We start from the raw sequence: 16,596 nt of genomic DNA, 5'->3' as shown, positions 1-16,596 counted from the left end.
TCTATGTGCGCTTAATATTAATTTTATCCAATATTTTTTGTAAGTTGATATGTAAGCACCAAAATATCCATTATATCGCATTAATTTTTGACATATTCGGTGCATCAGGGAGAAATCATGGATAGATATACTATGGTTTCAATCCTATTTAATTTCTCAACGAAAGATCTCAGTTCACTTAATATTTTATCCATTGGTTTTGTAAGTTGACATGCAAGCACCAAAACTTGGTTATGGGTTTGTTTTATTTTGCTCCAAATTAGGTGAAGCTTATCTAGGTAATATAGCCTGGGACACGTAGAAAAGAAGAATCATAGATGGCTATAATTTCATCTTATTTGACTTCTTAACAAAATTCTATATAATTAAACATTTTAGTTATTATTTATCTAAGCTCATATGTATGCATCTAATTTTGCTGTAAATGAAGCATTAAATAGGAAAATTATATTTATAATAAAAGGAAATCTATAGTAGATGATAATTGGATCATTAACCAGGATCATAGTCAAGGCTTTGAATTTTGTGTGTTAAAGATGTCATCTACCTGTCATTCTATTATAATTATCATGGTGAATTAATATCAATTATCTAACATCCAGTAAAATTAATTTTTCTTAAATTTATATCTCCCGTTAATTGAATAAAGAAAACATTTATTCTTAGATAATGACAAAATCAAATAGTTATTGTCTGTTGTTATCTGGTTAAACGGTTATATTATAAAAAGAATAAGTTTTTTACATGAATATCTTTTTAAAAATTTAAATTTATGTAAATACTTTCTTAAAATTTATATTTATTTCTGTACTTTCATAAAATACTATTTTTGCATAAATGCTTAATATAACAGTTTTTGTAACGCTGTTAATAAAAATCATATTTATTTTAATTAAAATAAAATAAAATTTAAAATTACTTTCTAATCTTTTATCCTTATAAATTTTGCTTTTTTTGCATATTTACCCATTAAGAATATTTTTGTTATTTTAATTTGAAACCGTTAATTTTATAATGATGTTAGATGGTGTGGGTACACATGCAAAAATAAGGATAAAAAAAAAGAATAGCAAAAATAAGTGTTTTACAAAGATGTTCATGTAAAATTTGATATTTAGAAGGATATTTATAAAAAAAATTTAAAAAAGAATTTTCGGAAGAGCTGGCGATGGATAACTGCGATACGGTCGGTTACAGTTCACCGAACCGATTAGTTATTAGGAAATAGGAGTTATCACTATCAATGTTAATTAACCGAGGTATTTTTATACCCATTTTGAATATTTTATATTGATTAAGGGTATTTAAGTAAATGCACTCATAAAATATTATATTATATCTATTTGTTTTCGGGTGGGGACCCCTCTCCTCTCTCTCTACCCCTCCCTCCCTCCCCCTCCCTTCCCCCCTCTCTCTCTAAAAATCCTCTCCTTTCTCCGTAGATCGAAACAACTTCACCTTCCTCTTTCTTCGAAGATCGCCTCCGATTGCCCGATACGATTCTTTGATGTTCCTTCGGTTCGAGGGTGAGCGGTCTCTCCCTTCCTCCATCTCCCCGTCTCTTTCACGGCTTGTAATCTTCGGAATGTGTGCGATTCTCTGGTATTTTTTGATAGATTTCTTGATGATCGAAAAGTTCTTTTGGAATCGATCCGGATGCTGTTATGCCCTTTTATTGATTCCTTTCTGATAAGTTCAAAGATTGGTTGAACTTTTCTTTTGATTTTAATGCCAATCTAATCTATTTGTACCAATCTATTCTGATTGATTGTGAAATTTGCTAATAGATATGGGTTTTAATCTTGAAGGTTTTATTTTCTTCTCTGACCCAGTAATATGTGATTATATAAAAAAGGAAGCTTTTCATGATCTTTTTTATGTTGCGAATTTATATATGATAATATATAAATTGAATCATTTGGTTTTGTTTTTAATTAAAAAATAATCTGACGGGTTTGATATGATACAAGTGAATGTTGTTGGCGATTTTGGTTAATCGAGTAGGTTTCGTCTGTTCTTCACAGGTTTATTTGCCCCTTTTTATGTGAAGCAAGTTTTTCTTTTTAGATGATTGATAATGTGTGGTTTTTGTATGATGAAAGGGGATCATATTATGTCTTACCGCGTTGGAGGATTTTTTGATCGTTAATGTGAAATGGTTTGATTATAGATCCACAGCCACCCAAGAAGTCGTGTAATTCACATGATTGAACTAGAATAGCGGTTGTTCATTTTCCTTGCCTTCTCAGTTCACTTGTTCAATTTTTTCGCAAGATTGTTTTTACATCTTACATCATTACTCCGAAAATCTGTGGGAGTCGGAAAAGATATGGGAGGCGATCTTCTTTGGCTTTTGCCTGAATATTGTCATCGAGTTGCTTGAAAATTGGCTATTGTTTATAATGTTGACAACATTTTTAATCTGAATGAAGCATAACATTTTCCTTTGTTTGCTGATAGGTGTCAGGTGTCAATATGTGCTGTGCCTTGTGAAAGAGATTCCATATCTATATTCTGATTTATTTTTCAATATGGGAAAATAGGTCTATATGAACCAGATCAGCTTATGACACTGGGTAGGCCAATTTTGAACAAGGTGGAGAAATGAATGCCATACAGAGGCCTCCACTTGGCCACTTAGAGTAGGAAAGTTACCCATCTTGAAGGAACTTCTAGTTACAGCATGTTTTTCTTGTAGAAGCTCTTGGAATTTATGCAGCAAATTGGTTAAGTTGGCCATTCTGTCTGCTGTAAACATGTAGAATTGTGTAGTAAATGCCCAAATTTAATATCTTTTGAATTGTTATGATGACATTGAGCAACAGGCTTTGAGAATGTGACTTACTTTGTCTTGTATAAGTTGGATGTTTAATAATTGAGCTCTGAGACTGAGAAACAACCAAAATAGGCAAACTGAACCCAAGGTGGTTGGGTAAACAACGAGAACAACAGTGAACCATTGCATGCTTCACTACTAGGTGTTTGGTTATAAGTCTTGACTTAGCTTGTTTCATGAGCACTCATTTATCTTCTTCGGATATAAAAGCTACTGGCAAGAATTCCCGCATGCATATAGAGGGCGTCTCTCCCACCATTGTAGGGTGCGGAGAGGGTCAGATGTATGAAGTCTTAGCCCCACATGCGGAGAGGCTGTTTTTCTCGAACCCATATCACCTAGGTCACAATAGAACAATCTTACCATTGTGCCAAAGCTCACCTTTAAAAAATCCCCCATGCATATACATTATTATTTAGATTTAATAAAAAAGAGTATTATAGAAGTATTCTTATGTGGCAAGATGATCTCTCGCCTGACTTTTTTCCACTTTTATCCATTTCAGACACATTCATGCTAGGTTCAGTTAGCTGTTGATGTTCACATTTTTCTTTAACACTGAACTGCTTGATTTTAAATTGTTAGACTTTTGTTTCTAAATTTGATGGACACATATATTTTTTACTTGTTGGCAGCTCATCTAACCCAGTTTGTAACAACTGGGAAAAGCCTTTTGATAAATGGAGCTAAATTGCAGTAGTTTCCTGGGCCTTCTTCAAACTAAGTTGAATATTTATCTGGCTGTACTAGTGTCAGAGTTGCTGTTCATACATCTTGTTGCATGCAGATGATAGTAGTTGATTGCAGCTTATCGAGGCTGCATCAAGCATGTCAACCATGTTTTGGGTGATGTTATATCGTTCATGTCATGAGATTAGGAATTTCTTGTATTTCATAAATTTTCTGCTATTTGCTATCAGCATCCATTGCCCGCAAGTTAGTAAAGGGTACTGCAAAGCTGGTATACAGGTTCGTGTTTGTGAATTCTTGTGGAGTTCAGTGAGACAGCGGTGACTGTGCTCTGGTCAAATTTCAGCTATGGAAAGGTAAGTTAGTGGTTTTCTCATATCTCACAGTTTCATTATGCAAGGCTGATATTTCTGCCTAATTGATTTGCAGGTATAGAGTTATAAAGGAAATTGGGGATGGAACTTGTGGATGTGTTTATAAGGCGCTCAATCTAGAAACAAATGAGATAGTACGTCCTGAACTCCTTTTGTTTAGTAAATAGGCTTTCAATAGACTATGGATAAGTTACTGATTGTTCCTTATTGTTTTTGCATCAACTGGTTAGATTGATAGATAGATAATGAAGATTGAATAAAGTTTACTAATTTTGTCAATATTATACATTCATTAAGGGCCAGTTTGAATGCCCATGCAACTTTTTTCATGGAGTATTCCCCATATGGTCCACAGTGAGAAGGGAGCTGGTGGGAGGAAATGAGTTTTTCCAGTTGGGGAAACCTCAGATCGTATTATCCACAAAAAAATAAAAAAATAAAAAAAGGAATTGAGATGTCAGAGATGATCATTTACAAGGAATCTGACATCCCTATTTTCATGGATTGTACGTTTCAGGGGTTTCTTTGTTTGCAACACATTCTTCTTCCTCTTCCTGCTCCTCATCTAAAATTTTGGCTGTTCTTAAGATTTATGTGGACATCCAGATGGATGCTTGGACCAACTGTCCCAACATAGATTTCACAAAAAGCTGAATAAGCGGAGGTGGCATTGGGAAAGAAGGATTACAACATAATCGGGGAGCCCCGAGATCATACTTCCCCAAAAAAGGGGGACAGCAGATTCCTTCTAAAAAGTGATTTCCAATATCTGATTCTTTTTTTTCAATTATATGATCCACCATTTCCATGATTGGAGGGATTTATTTCTCTTCCGCTGCTAACCTCTTCACACTGTCCATCATGGATGAAATATCCTAATGGACAACTTATCCTGGCATCCAAACAGGCCTTAAAAGTTTTGATATACTGTAACTTGTAATGATATAAAAAGATTTGGAATGATCTGAAATTTCCACTGAGATGCACATAAGATGCTTTGAATATTCAACCTTATAAAAAAGCACATTATTCATATCTTCTTATGGTATTATAAGCTCTGGATCAAATACACATTTTAAATCAAATAAAGGCCATAATACCACATTATTTTGTGAACCTAAATATAGTTGATAAATGATATTTTTTTGTGTGGAACTGTGTATATTATGCAGTTTTCTTTATAAAGTCAATGTGGGTACCTCTCACTATCAGAGCAAATTATTTCTTATTAGCTAAAGGTTATAACAAGTAGATTGCTACGCCGAAGTTGTCATCATCTAAAATCTTATCTATGGTTCTGAGGAAATGTTAGTGTGGTTATGACAACAACAACATACATCCCTACAGAAGACTTGCCACACCGTCCTGAGCTTCTTTCTTAGATTCTAGCAACAGTTCACCCCATCAGTTGATGCATTTGAACACTGCTGATAAGATAAAGTTATCCTACACTCACTGATCAACAAACAGAAATTTAGGCCTAACTATTTTCTAGTTCCCATGCATTACCTTGAGCATTTTGCCAACCTTTTATACTGAAATTGGTATCTTTTCGTATTCACGATATAAAAATTTCAGTTAGTAGGTAGAGATATATTTACAAACCTCGTGCCATCAATTCATTTGGATTTCACTTACAAGGTTCTAATCATACTTGTCTGCTCAATATTTATTAAATAAGCATTTTAAAGACTTCTAGAGGACATTTTTTTTGCATTAAAAATATTAGCGATTCTATCTCTATATTAATTTCAGGTTGCTATCAAGAAAATGAAGAGAAAATTTTACTTTTGGGAAGAATGCATGAATCTGCGCGAAGTTAAGGTTTGTCACTTTGTTGATATGTTAACTTACGATAACAACCATTTATATCTAATAGTGAACTTAATTTGCCTTATCACATAAAAAGCTATCCTTTTGCAGTCTCTTTGTAAAATGAATCACCCCAACATTGTCAAGTTGAAGGAGGTAGTCAGGGAGAACCATGAGCTTTTCTTTATATTTGAATATATGGTGAGTGTGTGGTTAATGTCAGTTTTGTTTTGAAGCATGAATAATTACATAATTTAGTTGCAACGACATCATGGGTATGTGTAATTTTGAGAAACACAATCAGTTAACCATATTCTTTAGACCATATTAGATTGTAAGAATTGGAAGTCTCCATTCCTTTTTAACTACTTTCTGTTTATCTTAGAGGGAATTACAGAATCTTGGTTGTGGTTGTGGTTCATGAAAAACTGTTTAAAATATTGCAGTATCTCATGCAGGACAATGTTGTTGAATTTTATTTTCTTTCCTCCTTTTCTTTCCATTTCTATGACACTAACTCTTAGCTAAGAGGAGCATATTGTAACACAATCCCCAGTCCCCACCAAATTCCACCTGGCTTAAAAAAACTGTTCACCAGCCAATTGCAAACAATTTGTTCTTGACTTCTAACAAGCTCTGATCTCCAGATTCTCTACATTTTACACGTTAATTGCAACATAAGACATTTCTGCTTTTAAAGTGATGAAACCTTAAGGACACTTGGAAAGTTGGACACTTGATCTAAAATAGGAGTGCAGCTTGGCAGGAACAGTATATCACTCTTTGGCTTGCTGAAAATGGAGGGTCTTAAATCTACTGGTATGGAATGCCATTCAGCATAAGATTTTGGAATGTGCATTTCATGGACACTAGTGAAAATGTTGACACTCAAAATCTCAACAACTCTAGGTGCCAAGTAGGATTGATTGGAAGTCAATTACAACTGTAACTTTGTTATAAGCAGATATTTTCCTTTTGCAATATCAATGTGGTTAACATTCACTTGATTTGGTAAATCAATATTTATTGGAGATGTTTTGGTAAAGTTAATATTGAGGTATACTTCCATGCATTATTTATATTGCAATACCTTGAAGCCCTAATAGACTTTTGTTAAGAACTACAGTGCCAGCCATCATTGATGAGTAATTTTTCATTCATATAATTGTAGGGTGGAAGAGGGAGAAATTAGTGGGTCAGGTGTATCATCCATAGTTCAAGGTATAAGGAAGTCAGCAAGCAGGTTATGCAAGTTGATAATAATGAGTAACTTGGATTGACCAATAGCAGGTGTGGTCAACAAGGGTTGAAAAGCCAACACTACCATGGTATAATACTCCCTATAGTGAGGTGTATAGAGGGTGTACTGGGACCATCTTGTACCATGTACCAAGACATCGATAGGCCATGAATACTGCGGAGCGTACCATACTGAGATGTGAATGGTAGGAACCCGTACAATGGTATTTCGAACTCTAGCGTCAGCTTACAATGGCTCACTGGGTTTTGGGTCAGAGTGGGTTAAATGTGTATATCTTAATAATTAACACCACCTTGACCAGACCAAAACTATTGCTACCCTACTTATAATGAAGTGTCCCAATTTTTTTCTTTTTCATAATATCATTACTCTAAAAACAAGTACAGCAATATATAGTACAGTTTAGTAGTCAACTTAGTATTCAACATTTTTCTATATAAATATGCCTGTGTCCATTTCTTTCTTTGTGTCTTATAGATGTATGCTTAGATTTGTTTTTAGATAAAAGGTTTCAGACACTCTTGAAAGGGTTTCAAAAACTGCCAAAATGGGATGACACGAAAGGTACCGTACCATTCTGGCATGTTTCCAGCACCTGTAAACTGTGTGGTGGTACCCAGTATTGTACCGTTCCGGCAACAAGGGGTACAAAGTCGGGTACTGATTTTTGAAACCTTGCTTCTTAGCATCTACACAAAACATTGCCTACCTCACAACCCTTGTATTTGTGCATATGATGATTCCTCTCCACAAAATTCTTCCTCCTTGCTTTGATTGTCATCCTTGCTGCCCCTATTCCAGAAGCTTGCATTTGTAATATTTTGAGGTTGATGAAGTGATGCAGATTTTTGCATAACCAAATGCACTAAGCATGATTTTTTGCAGGATTAGGGTCAGATGGAAGTTGGATAATCTACAATTCATGATCCATTATATGAGTTGTTAATATGATTGCTTGTATAAGCAACTAAGGATGTGAGGGTTAGCTGGATGCCAACATTTATTTCTATGGCGACAAGCTATCTTACATAGGTCATAGGAGGACCACAACGAAGGTCAGCTTGATTGTGTCAGTTGGAATATTAATTTTAAAGAACAAAGATGACAACATCGGAGAATGTTAAAACCTGACTTTGCACATTAGACTAAGGTCAGGGTTGCAACGATGGAAAATGAAGAGAGAGTAGACGAACTAAGAGTAAGAATATCCTAAAAACAACCTTTGTGAAAGTGCTTGTTAACCCTTGGGCGAACAAGGGTGGCAGACAACCAAAGAAGGTTTTGGCTGGAATTGGCAAGAAATGCTTGAGGAGATTTTCCATCCATAGTGGCTGGGGCTTGGATCTACCATTTGAAATTTTTATGGGCAAGACTTTACATAAATATTAATAGCTTTGAGTTTGTTTCCAATGGGTTTAAAGTTGCTAAACCTTGACTGTGGCAAAACTGAATTAGGTCTGGATCATCAAGTCCGAGTTTTACGATGGGATCAGATAAAGTCCTCTTTTTTCCCGTCCTAAACTGCAGAAAATTTCAATGTAGATAACAATGGAGGGTAGATAATTCACTTCTGTCTCTGTTGCTCTAATTGTTACTTTCGAATATAATGTTTAATATGGTGGTTCTTTTCTGGCTGTTGTTCTCTTTCTGTTTTTGGACTTCTTACTGTAATTCTTGGTGTTATTTCCGGTGGCTTTTCTTCTGATACTCAACAAATTGAGAATTTTATGTTTTTGTTTGGCATCCGCTCTATTGTTCTAGCATGACTATACTCTTTCTATCAGTTATCATTTGGTCCCATAGTTAAAGCATTACTGGTTCTACTGCAAATCGCAATACTGTTTATGCTTGGGTATTACTTGCTGATTGTTACAAAGCACTGCAAGGCTTTAATCCTGATAAGACATTTGATCTCCTATTGTCTTTACCGTCAGAATAAATTTGTGGGCGGTCACATTGCATTCTTGAGCATTATGTTTTTTTTACAATGTGCATGATGTGTGAAAAAAGATCACTATGTTCATTGTAATCTATATGCTCGGCTGAATTCTTATATCTTCTGTCATTCACATGTCCAGGGTTGTAATCTTTATCAACTCATGAGAGACTGTCAAAATTCTTTTACTGAGAGGGAGATACGAAGCTTCATGTCTCAAATATTGCAAGGACTTGCATATATGCATAAAAATGGATATTTTCATCGGGATCTGAAACCTGGTAGTTAAACTAACATTATTTTTATTTGCATTATATACTATTTCCTCTAGAAAAGATTATGAAAGTACTGTTTTGATTATGTAGAGAATCTGTTGGTCACAAATGACATTATTAAAATTGCTGACTTTGGACTGGCAAGAGAAGTAATGTCAAAGCCTCCTTATACTGATTATGTTTCTACAAGATGGTGAGTTTCTTTTAACTTCTATATTAATTCTGAATCCTGCATTTACTAGGTGATGATAAAGGATCAATTGTTGTTGCTAGTTAATGATAGAGGATGAATTGTTCTATCATCTATATATTATCTAATTCATAGCTTCATGTTTTGTTACAAGGTATCGAGCGCCAGAGGTGTTGTTGCATTCTTCGTCATACACCCCTGCAATTGGTAACTACATTTTTGTTCCTTGTCAGTTGTCATTATGTATTTGTCCTTAACTTAAATCTGCCTTTTATTGTATGTTGAATATAATATTTTCTGTTGATATGAGATTATTGATTATATATATCAACCTGAAGTTTCAAAATATGCAGTAAAGCGTAAATATTATTATTTTGATTTAATGTTTTAGCGAAAAACATATATGGTGGCCTTTGTGAAACTTAAGATATTCCTTGGTGGTTTGTCCATCAGAGTAGTATGTTTGTTTGAAAATATAGACCAGCTGAAAGTCTAGGCTCTGATTATCTGGTGCAACTCTTAACAACTGATCATCTAGGCCCATTGGCATAATCATAGTGAACAAACTCTACCCATCTATTTAGGGTAGCTGTAATGTTCAACATTCATTTTTTTTCAGAGGACGCAACCTCATCCAAGGACAAATCCATCAACTTCTGTCCACCTTTTCTTTAGTATTTTTGCTCTTTTTCCTGGCGTACACAAACAATTAACTTTTTTTTCCCAAAGCAGGCTCTTGAATTTCACTAACTATATATGGACATGTACACGAATAAAGTTATTTGGAAGAGAACAGTACAACTATGGGGTTTTTCAAGACAGGACAGTAGGTAAATTTATAGGAAAACTGTTCAGTTGTCCAGGTTTGTCTGATGCAGAGCTTCATCTATGGTTCTTCAATATACTGAACCAGATTAGTCCTGGACACCAGTTGTGCTTGAATTGTATTCCAACAAAGCTCTCCTCTTTGTAACATTAAATGCTGCAATTTTTTTCTAATATCTGCACCATCTTATGTCACATTACAACTTGTTGAATGCACACATGTAGTACAGCGTAATGAAGGAGCTTTTGTCTTCTTTAATTACACAGAATTATTCCTGTTAGACGCACTGGTTTATTTAACCTGGAGCAGTCTTGTAATCATTTGGTAAAGCTGACCCATAACAACTAGAAGATTTTACAGATTTGTGGGCTGTTGGTGCAATTATGGCTGAGCTTTTCACACTGTGTCCGCTTTTCCCTGGTGAAAGGTACAAATCTGAATCTCTACTCCAGAGTTCATGCATTGAACAATTTCTTCTATCTTGAGCACTGGTCATAAACTCCAAAACGTGCAACAAAAATGGGCATGTTGGATGAGCAAATAAGTTCTGTGGAGTTACTACTGCCATCTCTTGCTATATATAATTTATGCACTATCTGAATTTTCTAATATCATGGACTATTTCTCCATGAGATATCTATCTTTTGGAATTAATTGGCTCTCTAACACTTGCAGTTGTGTATACGCTATCCTGCCCTCTTGGTGCCAAGATTATTATGTTAGATGTTCTGCTTATTTATTTGATCTGGTACAGAAGATTACTTGGTAATGGGAAAAATATTGTATTGATGTGTACAAGACTAACCCCACCTCTTGAACAATAATTCATTCTGCGCATGTATTCTAAATCTAAACTTGCATGATCTATTTTTATAGCTTCAGTAATGATATTAGTTTTTGATGTTGTATTTTCCTGACATGGTATCTGCTTTTCTTATTGTTTTTTGTATTTTATACCACTTCTAGTTAGTCTTCCTCACATTCTAAAACTATAAAAGTGTGAATATTTCCCAGCTTTTGAGTTCCCATAATACCCCTTATTAGATTTTGTTATTAAACAGTGCCTCCACTTTAATCATGCCACACTAATTATAGGCCTGTTATTGTTAGGGCTTCCTTGGCAATTTTTGAGCCCAGCGATCCTAAGCCTTCTCCCCACCCCACCCAAACTCTCAACCTAAATTTTTTTAAGCATTATTGCTATGGCAACCCACAATCCTTCACCCACATTATCTATTTTCTCCAAAAATTTAATCATTTTTAAAATTTTAAAAATTGTAATTTAGTTAATTTGGCCCATATCCAAAATCTTTAGCAGCCATGATGTGCATTATAACTAGTTATCCATTTTCCTTCTTTGATTATAGGCATTTTCATCTTACTACTTTCATTTTAAGACATATTTGGTCTACTTCTACCCTTTTATTAACCTTCTTTAAGATCCCCCCTCCATCAAGGGCATCCCTTCCAAAAGCATGTCTAGTTGTTTTTCCTTGCATCATGCTCTATAGGTTTTATTCCTAGGCTTCCTCTTGTATACTCATTTATGTTCTTTTCATTGCTGTAAAATACATCAGCTTCTACATTGTCTCATTAGCTTATATTATGTTCATTGTGCTACGCTCCCAACATATTGACTATGTAAAGCTGTCCTTAACCATATTAGATTTTTTTGGTGTTTTAATTGTGCATGTTGATCATGGGCCTGTTTGGCTAAATTCGGCAGGAGAGGCCAGGTTGGAGAGCAGGGAGGAGGGAGTGGGAGAGGGAGAAAGGGAGAGCATGGGAGCTCATGCAGCCTGCTCCCTGCAAGATGAAGAAAAAGACCTCAAGAGGTCTTACTATTTTAATCCCATGGGGATTGGGTCCCGCAACCCCTGCATTCTCCCTCTCCCACTTTCGCTCCCTACCTCCCTCCCTGTGCCCCATGCTCCTTTCCTGGGCTATCCCGCCGGATCTGGCAGGAAGTTCCAAAACTGGCCCTAAAGGTGCATTTTTTTACTTCATTATGCTTTATTCAATGTGAGATTTCTACACGTGCAATTTACTTCATCTACCCTGCAGCTGTGGTGTATATATCTTTCTATCAACACTTACAGTTCCATGTTTAGGACCTTATAATCAGTTTTCCAACTAGTTTGCATATTTTGCTCCAGTGAAACAGATCAGATATACAAAATATGCACTGTTCTTGGGACTCCAGATAGCAGTATCTGGCCAGAAGGGATGGACCTTTCTCGAGCAGTAAATTTTCAATTCTTTCAGGTGGAATGATACTTTAGTTGGATTTCTTTAGTTTTCTAAATCATGTTCAATTATCTTAACTCTGTTTCTACCTCATCAAAAGATTCCGCCAGCCAATCTCTCGGATATCATTCCTAATGCTAGCTTGGAAGCAATTGATTTGATCCTGGTATTGTCATGAATATACTTTTTTCCACATTTTGATTACCCTCCCTGTGAATTTGCTATTGACTATGAGCTTTTGTACTGTCCTTGATGTTGGCTATATACGAATAGCAACTTTGCTCCTGGGACCCACAAAGGAGGCCAACTGTGGAGCAGTCACTACAACATCCCTTTTTCCATGTAAAAACAAAATGCACTGTGTCTGTCCTTGGTTTCTTTAGTGGAAATAACCATTCTGACTTGTACACCTGATTCAGGTGGGAACATGGGTTCCATATCCTCTCCAGGATCCCTTTTATCCAAAGATAAATGAAACTGGTGAGGTGCTAATCATCAGTGAGGAATATTCATTAGCTGATAGTTTCAATATTTTTATAAAATGGTTGGATCTTTGCAGGACCAAAGCCAAAGCTTGAGTTGAATCTATGGGATTTTGGCACTGAATCGGATGATTGCTTTCTTGGTCTGACGCTGGCTGTCAAACCTAGCATTACCAATATAGGTAATGTAAAGCTGCTCTGTATGTTCTTTATAAGGAAAATGGAGTGCTTCTGATAGCTCAGGGTGTGTCAAGAAAGTTCATGGCTGATTATGTAAAAATTATCAGATGCAGAATAGGGGTAACTTTATGATCTTATCAGTTCGATACATAAGTTGGATGCCACTAAACTTTAATAGCTAGATTCGGACAATCCTCGTTCATTCTTTTCCATTAATGCTCAAGGAAACCTTGTTCTGGATGAAATGATTTATCCCTTGAATTCTAGATTCTTAGAATGGTAATAGAGGTTATAAACATTTTATACATGCCTGTCTCAACACAGGATAGGGCCCTTGTTACTTGATTGTGAATTCATTTGTGATTGGTTTTGAGATACAAGCTCGCTAACTTTTTCTTTTTCTTTTTTCTTTTAATCCACAGATGTTAACCTTGCCTCACAACATTCAAGAGAGGTGAGTTGGGGTTGTGCCCATGTGTATACAAGTGCATGCGTGGACATAAAATACACATGCAGCATTATGCATCCACACATGCGCAGTTGCAAAAAAATGTTAATATGCCATCATTTGATGCATTCCTGAGGCTGCAATTTTTTGATATGCAGGAATTCCTTTTTTGCTCAGGGTATCAGGAAAATCCTAGGCATTCAGGTTACTCACTTCTCCATTGTTTCACCCAGTATTTACTTGCATTGGAATAACGATTAATAGTTGCATTTAAATCAGAAAAATTCATAATTGTAGTTTCTAAGGTTCATATTTAAGAATCTGTTACTTGTGTTTTGTGATATTTTCAGTACTTGAATGTCTTAGTTTGTTTATGCTATATCTTTGGAAGCCCTTTTTTGCCCTGACATATGGGATGAGGTTAGCATCAGATGTTGCCCAATGCAGCCATGGCCATATAATTTCTTGTAAGAAGCCATGATGCATGAGATTTTACCACTTGGGTTTGGATGATATATAGGGTCATGTACAATGTATTTGTGGCTCCTGCAAATGCTAAGCTCAAAAGCAATAGTTGTCTTATTTCATGCATATCCTTCTTGTGCACTTTTTTGTTGGCTCGGGAAATATGGTGGGGATGTTACCACTGGGATTCAAACCCTAAGCCTCTCTCAAGTGGAGAAGGATGCTAGTCAGCTGAGCCAAGGCTGGTTGACTGTTGCTTGTGCACCCTCATTCTGATTTAGTAAACTTGATGTTGCTTTATCTTTCCTCCAGTTGCAAAGCCATGTTGATATGTTTCCTAATGTCTTTGAGCCGTTGCTCACAAACTGACCCTTGTGTTTCTTGCATGGAATCTTTTATCACTTGGTTCAATACAGCTACTTCACCATCATCCCACCTAAACCCCTAATATTATCAACATTATGTGGATTGCAAAATGTCAACATGAATTTCTGAAAAAAGAAAAAAAGAATATATTGCACCAGCCACCAGGTATACTTTGAAACATGATATGTCGTACCATTTCGGACGGTACCGAGCGTACCATACTATACCGGTTCGGTAACGGTACCAGTACTGGTGGTGTACTGACCCTCGGTATGCTAAAAAAATCTTGTACCATACCATACTGATACTATGCTAGTGTGGCACCAGTATGTAGTCTGGTACCGGTACGGCGAACCTTGCTTTAAAGTGCTTGTTTCACTAATTTCAACCGAGAAGAGTTGTTTAAATTTCCTCCTTTTTCTCTCTGACATATAGTTGTGTTACTAAATCCAGACTAAAGAAATTGCAGTTCAAGGGCCCATAGGTAGCTGTTATTTAAGTATCTTGCAAGATCATAATACTACTGCTAGTATGCTTTATGAAAAGGTATTTTGCATGTTATAGCACTTGCATTATATTTATGATATTAATTTGCTGCATAAATGCAGGTGTAAATATAGAATAACATTGCGTTATATTTATGATATATTTTTTAGCAAATGTGTACTTTCTAATACCACTTTAAGGAGGGGTTACAACAGAATAGAAGGGCTTTTTTTTGTTTTAAAAAAATTAAACAGTAATTTGGATAAATTTCATGGTACTTTTAATGTTGATTTTTAGAGAGCTCTGTACAGTTACAGCCTCAAAGAGAGAGATTTTTAGCTCTGTATGTAGACTTTAAGTACAAGACATACTCTTCTGAAATTCTCTCCTTTTTCTTGCAGTCTTTTGGCCTCTGATATCTTCAAATGAAAGCATGAATGATGTACCAACTATGCCTTCCTTATCATCATCATACTTGGTAAACAGGTAATAAACTTGCACCCATTGATCTTGATCATCCTTATATCATAAACATTATTGTTGCTCCTGATTTCAATTTAATCAGCACATGGGTTACTTTGTTTGCAGCCAATCCTCCCTACCAAATGTTGGGGTTCCAGAGTCCACTGCCTTCACCTTCTCTTCACTGCAGCCAAATTTGTTAGACGGCTGTTCATTTGGACCAATGATGACCACTTCTTCACCCATTCAGCAGGGTCATTTCTTTGAGTAAATACATTTTTAAATCATTAGTTCTTTTTTTCATCTTTTCCTCTTTCTGTGTACAAATGCATGCATGATTGGCATTTGAGATGGTCAAATAAGCGGCTGATTTATTGTGGAAAAATTGTAAATTATGGCTTTCATTTTTGTAGATAACACTCTGACAGAAGATCAAATAAGAGACTTTGCGTACATATTATGTTAATCAACATTATCAAGTTGTGAAATACAATGTGATCAATGATAAACAAAATACACCTTTAATTCAAAGTGCACCCTTATCAGCATATGAGAGCCGATAGAGTTCAGTTTCTTTCATGCAAGCTTTCAGTTAGTAATCTGTTTCTTGAGTTTGAATTTTCACATTCTGAATCAGGAAAGAGATTTCCTTATGATTGGTGATTAAAGAGGGTAGTTAATTGTATTTCATGAAATGTCTGATGCATGTCTTGCCGCTTGCATATATAGTGAAAGGAGATAAATCTACATTTTATGATTTTATGCTCTCCACGGTTCCCTGCGCAGAGCCCGAGAAGACATCTGATAAAGATGGGTAGGCACATTATTTTCTCTAAAAACAAGTTTCAGAGGATGATTTATGGATATTGCAGGCCACGATACTCTTTTTTTCAAAACACAAACCTACCGGAGCCATCTTGCCATCATGTCATAATCTTCTTTGGGCTGTGTTGATGCCAACTCTGGAGTCACCCTGTAAAATATACTTGTGAATCATCCACAGAAACTGCAACTGACTTTTGTGGTGAAAGTAAATTGGCACTTGGCTCTTTTGGTACCAGACCATGATGCTATATTTGAGGAATGTTGTCGTCCGGTGCTCTATTCAAAGATGGAAGTAGCACCGTAGCAGAATATTCTTTCCCCCCTTTTGTTTGGGAGTAGCAGAAGTTCTAAAGCTTTTTGCAACTTTGGATGGAAACCGTTTTAAGTTGTCATTCTGTCATGTCTTTTTGAAACATATTTTATGTGACACTTTAT

At 35.7% G+C, this 16,596-nt stretch overlaps 1 protein-coding gene across 5 annotated transcripts; it reads left to right on the top strand.

Annotated features, from left to right (window-relative positions):
- The first annotated feature begins 1,378 nt into the window (after positions 1 to 1,378).
- On the top strand, positions 1,379 to 16,553 carry LOC103709401 (cyclin-dependent kinase F-3). Of its 5 annotated transcripts, XM_039129969.1 has the most exons (20): positions 1,379 to 1,526; positions 3,472 to 3,682; positions 3,806 to 3,882; positions 3,956 to 4,034; positions 5,656 to 5,724; positions 5,824 to 5,913; positions 9,052 to 9,190; positions 9,275 to 9,377; positions 9,529 to 9,581; positions 10,561 to 10,627; positions 12,357 to 12,465; positions 12,548 to 12,613; positions 12,721 to 12,789; positions 12,867 to 12,927; positions 13,007 to 13,111; positions 13,532 to 13,563; positions 13,716 to 13,761; positions 15,276 to 15,360; positions 15,463 to 15,603; positions 16,123 to 16,553. In XM_039129969.1, exons 3-20 carry the CDS (start codon positions 3,875 to 3,877, stop codon positions 16,139 to 16,141), a joined length of 1,341 nt encoding a protein of 446 aa, XP_038985897.1. In that variant the 5' UTR covers positions 1,379 to 1,526; positions 3,472 to 3,682; positions 3,806 to 3,874; the 3' UTR covers positions 16,142 to 16,553. The 5 variants fall into 5 exon arrangements, with proteins under 5 accessions (XP_038985897.1, XP_038985898.1, XP_038985896.1 ...); XM_039129970.1 differs by lacking the exon at positions 3,472 to 3,682; XM_039129968.1 differs by lacking the exon at positions 3,472 to 3,682 and having other exon boundaries at positions 3,757 to 3,882.
- Positions 16,554 to 16,596: the final 43 nt, after the last annotated feature.

The sequence above is a fragment of the Phoenix dactylifera genome, chromosome 9, assembly GCF_009389715.1.
Source record: "Phoenix dactylifera cultivar Barhee BC4 chromosome 9, palm_55x_up_171113_PBpolish2nd_filt_p, whole genome shotgun sequence".
Lineage (NCBI taxonomy): Eukaryota > Viridiplantae > Streptophyta > Magnoliopsida > Arecales > Arecaceae > Phoenix > Phoenix dactylifera.
Note: the sequence above shows the minus strand (reverse complement) of the source record. Positions and strands in the feature narration are given on the sequence as shown.

What these genes read in the sequence shown, in the direction of transcription:
- LOC103709401 (XM_039129970.1), top strand. An exon ending in AAGCAATTGATTTGATCCTG is followed by an intron (nt 12,614 to 12,720) that starts GTATTGTCATGA and finishes ATATACGAATAG; the next exon opens with CAACTTTGCTCCTGGGACCC. An exon ending in GGAAAATCCTAGGCATTCAG is followed by an intron (nt 13,762 to 15,275) that starts GTTACTCACTTC and finishes TTTTTCTTGCAG; the next exon opens with TCTTTTGGCCTCTGATATCT.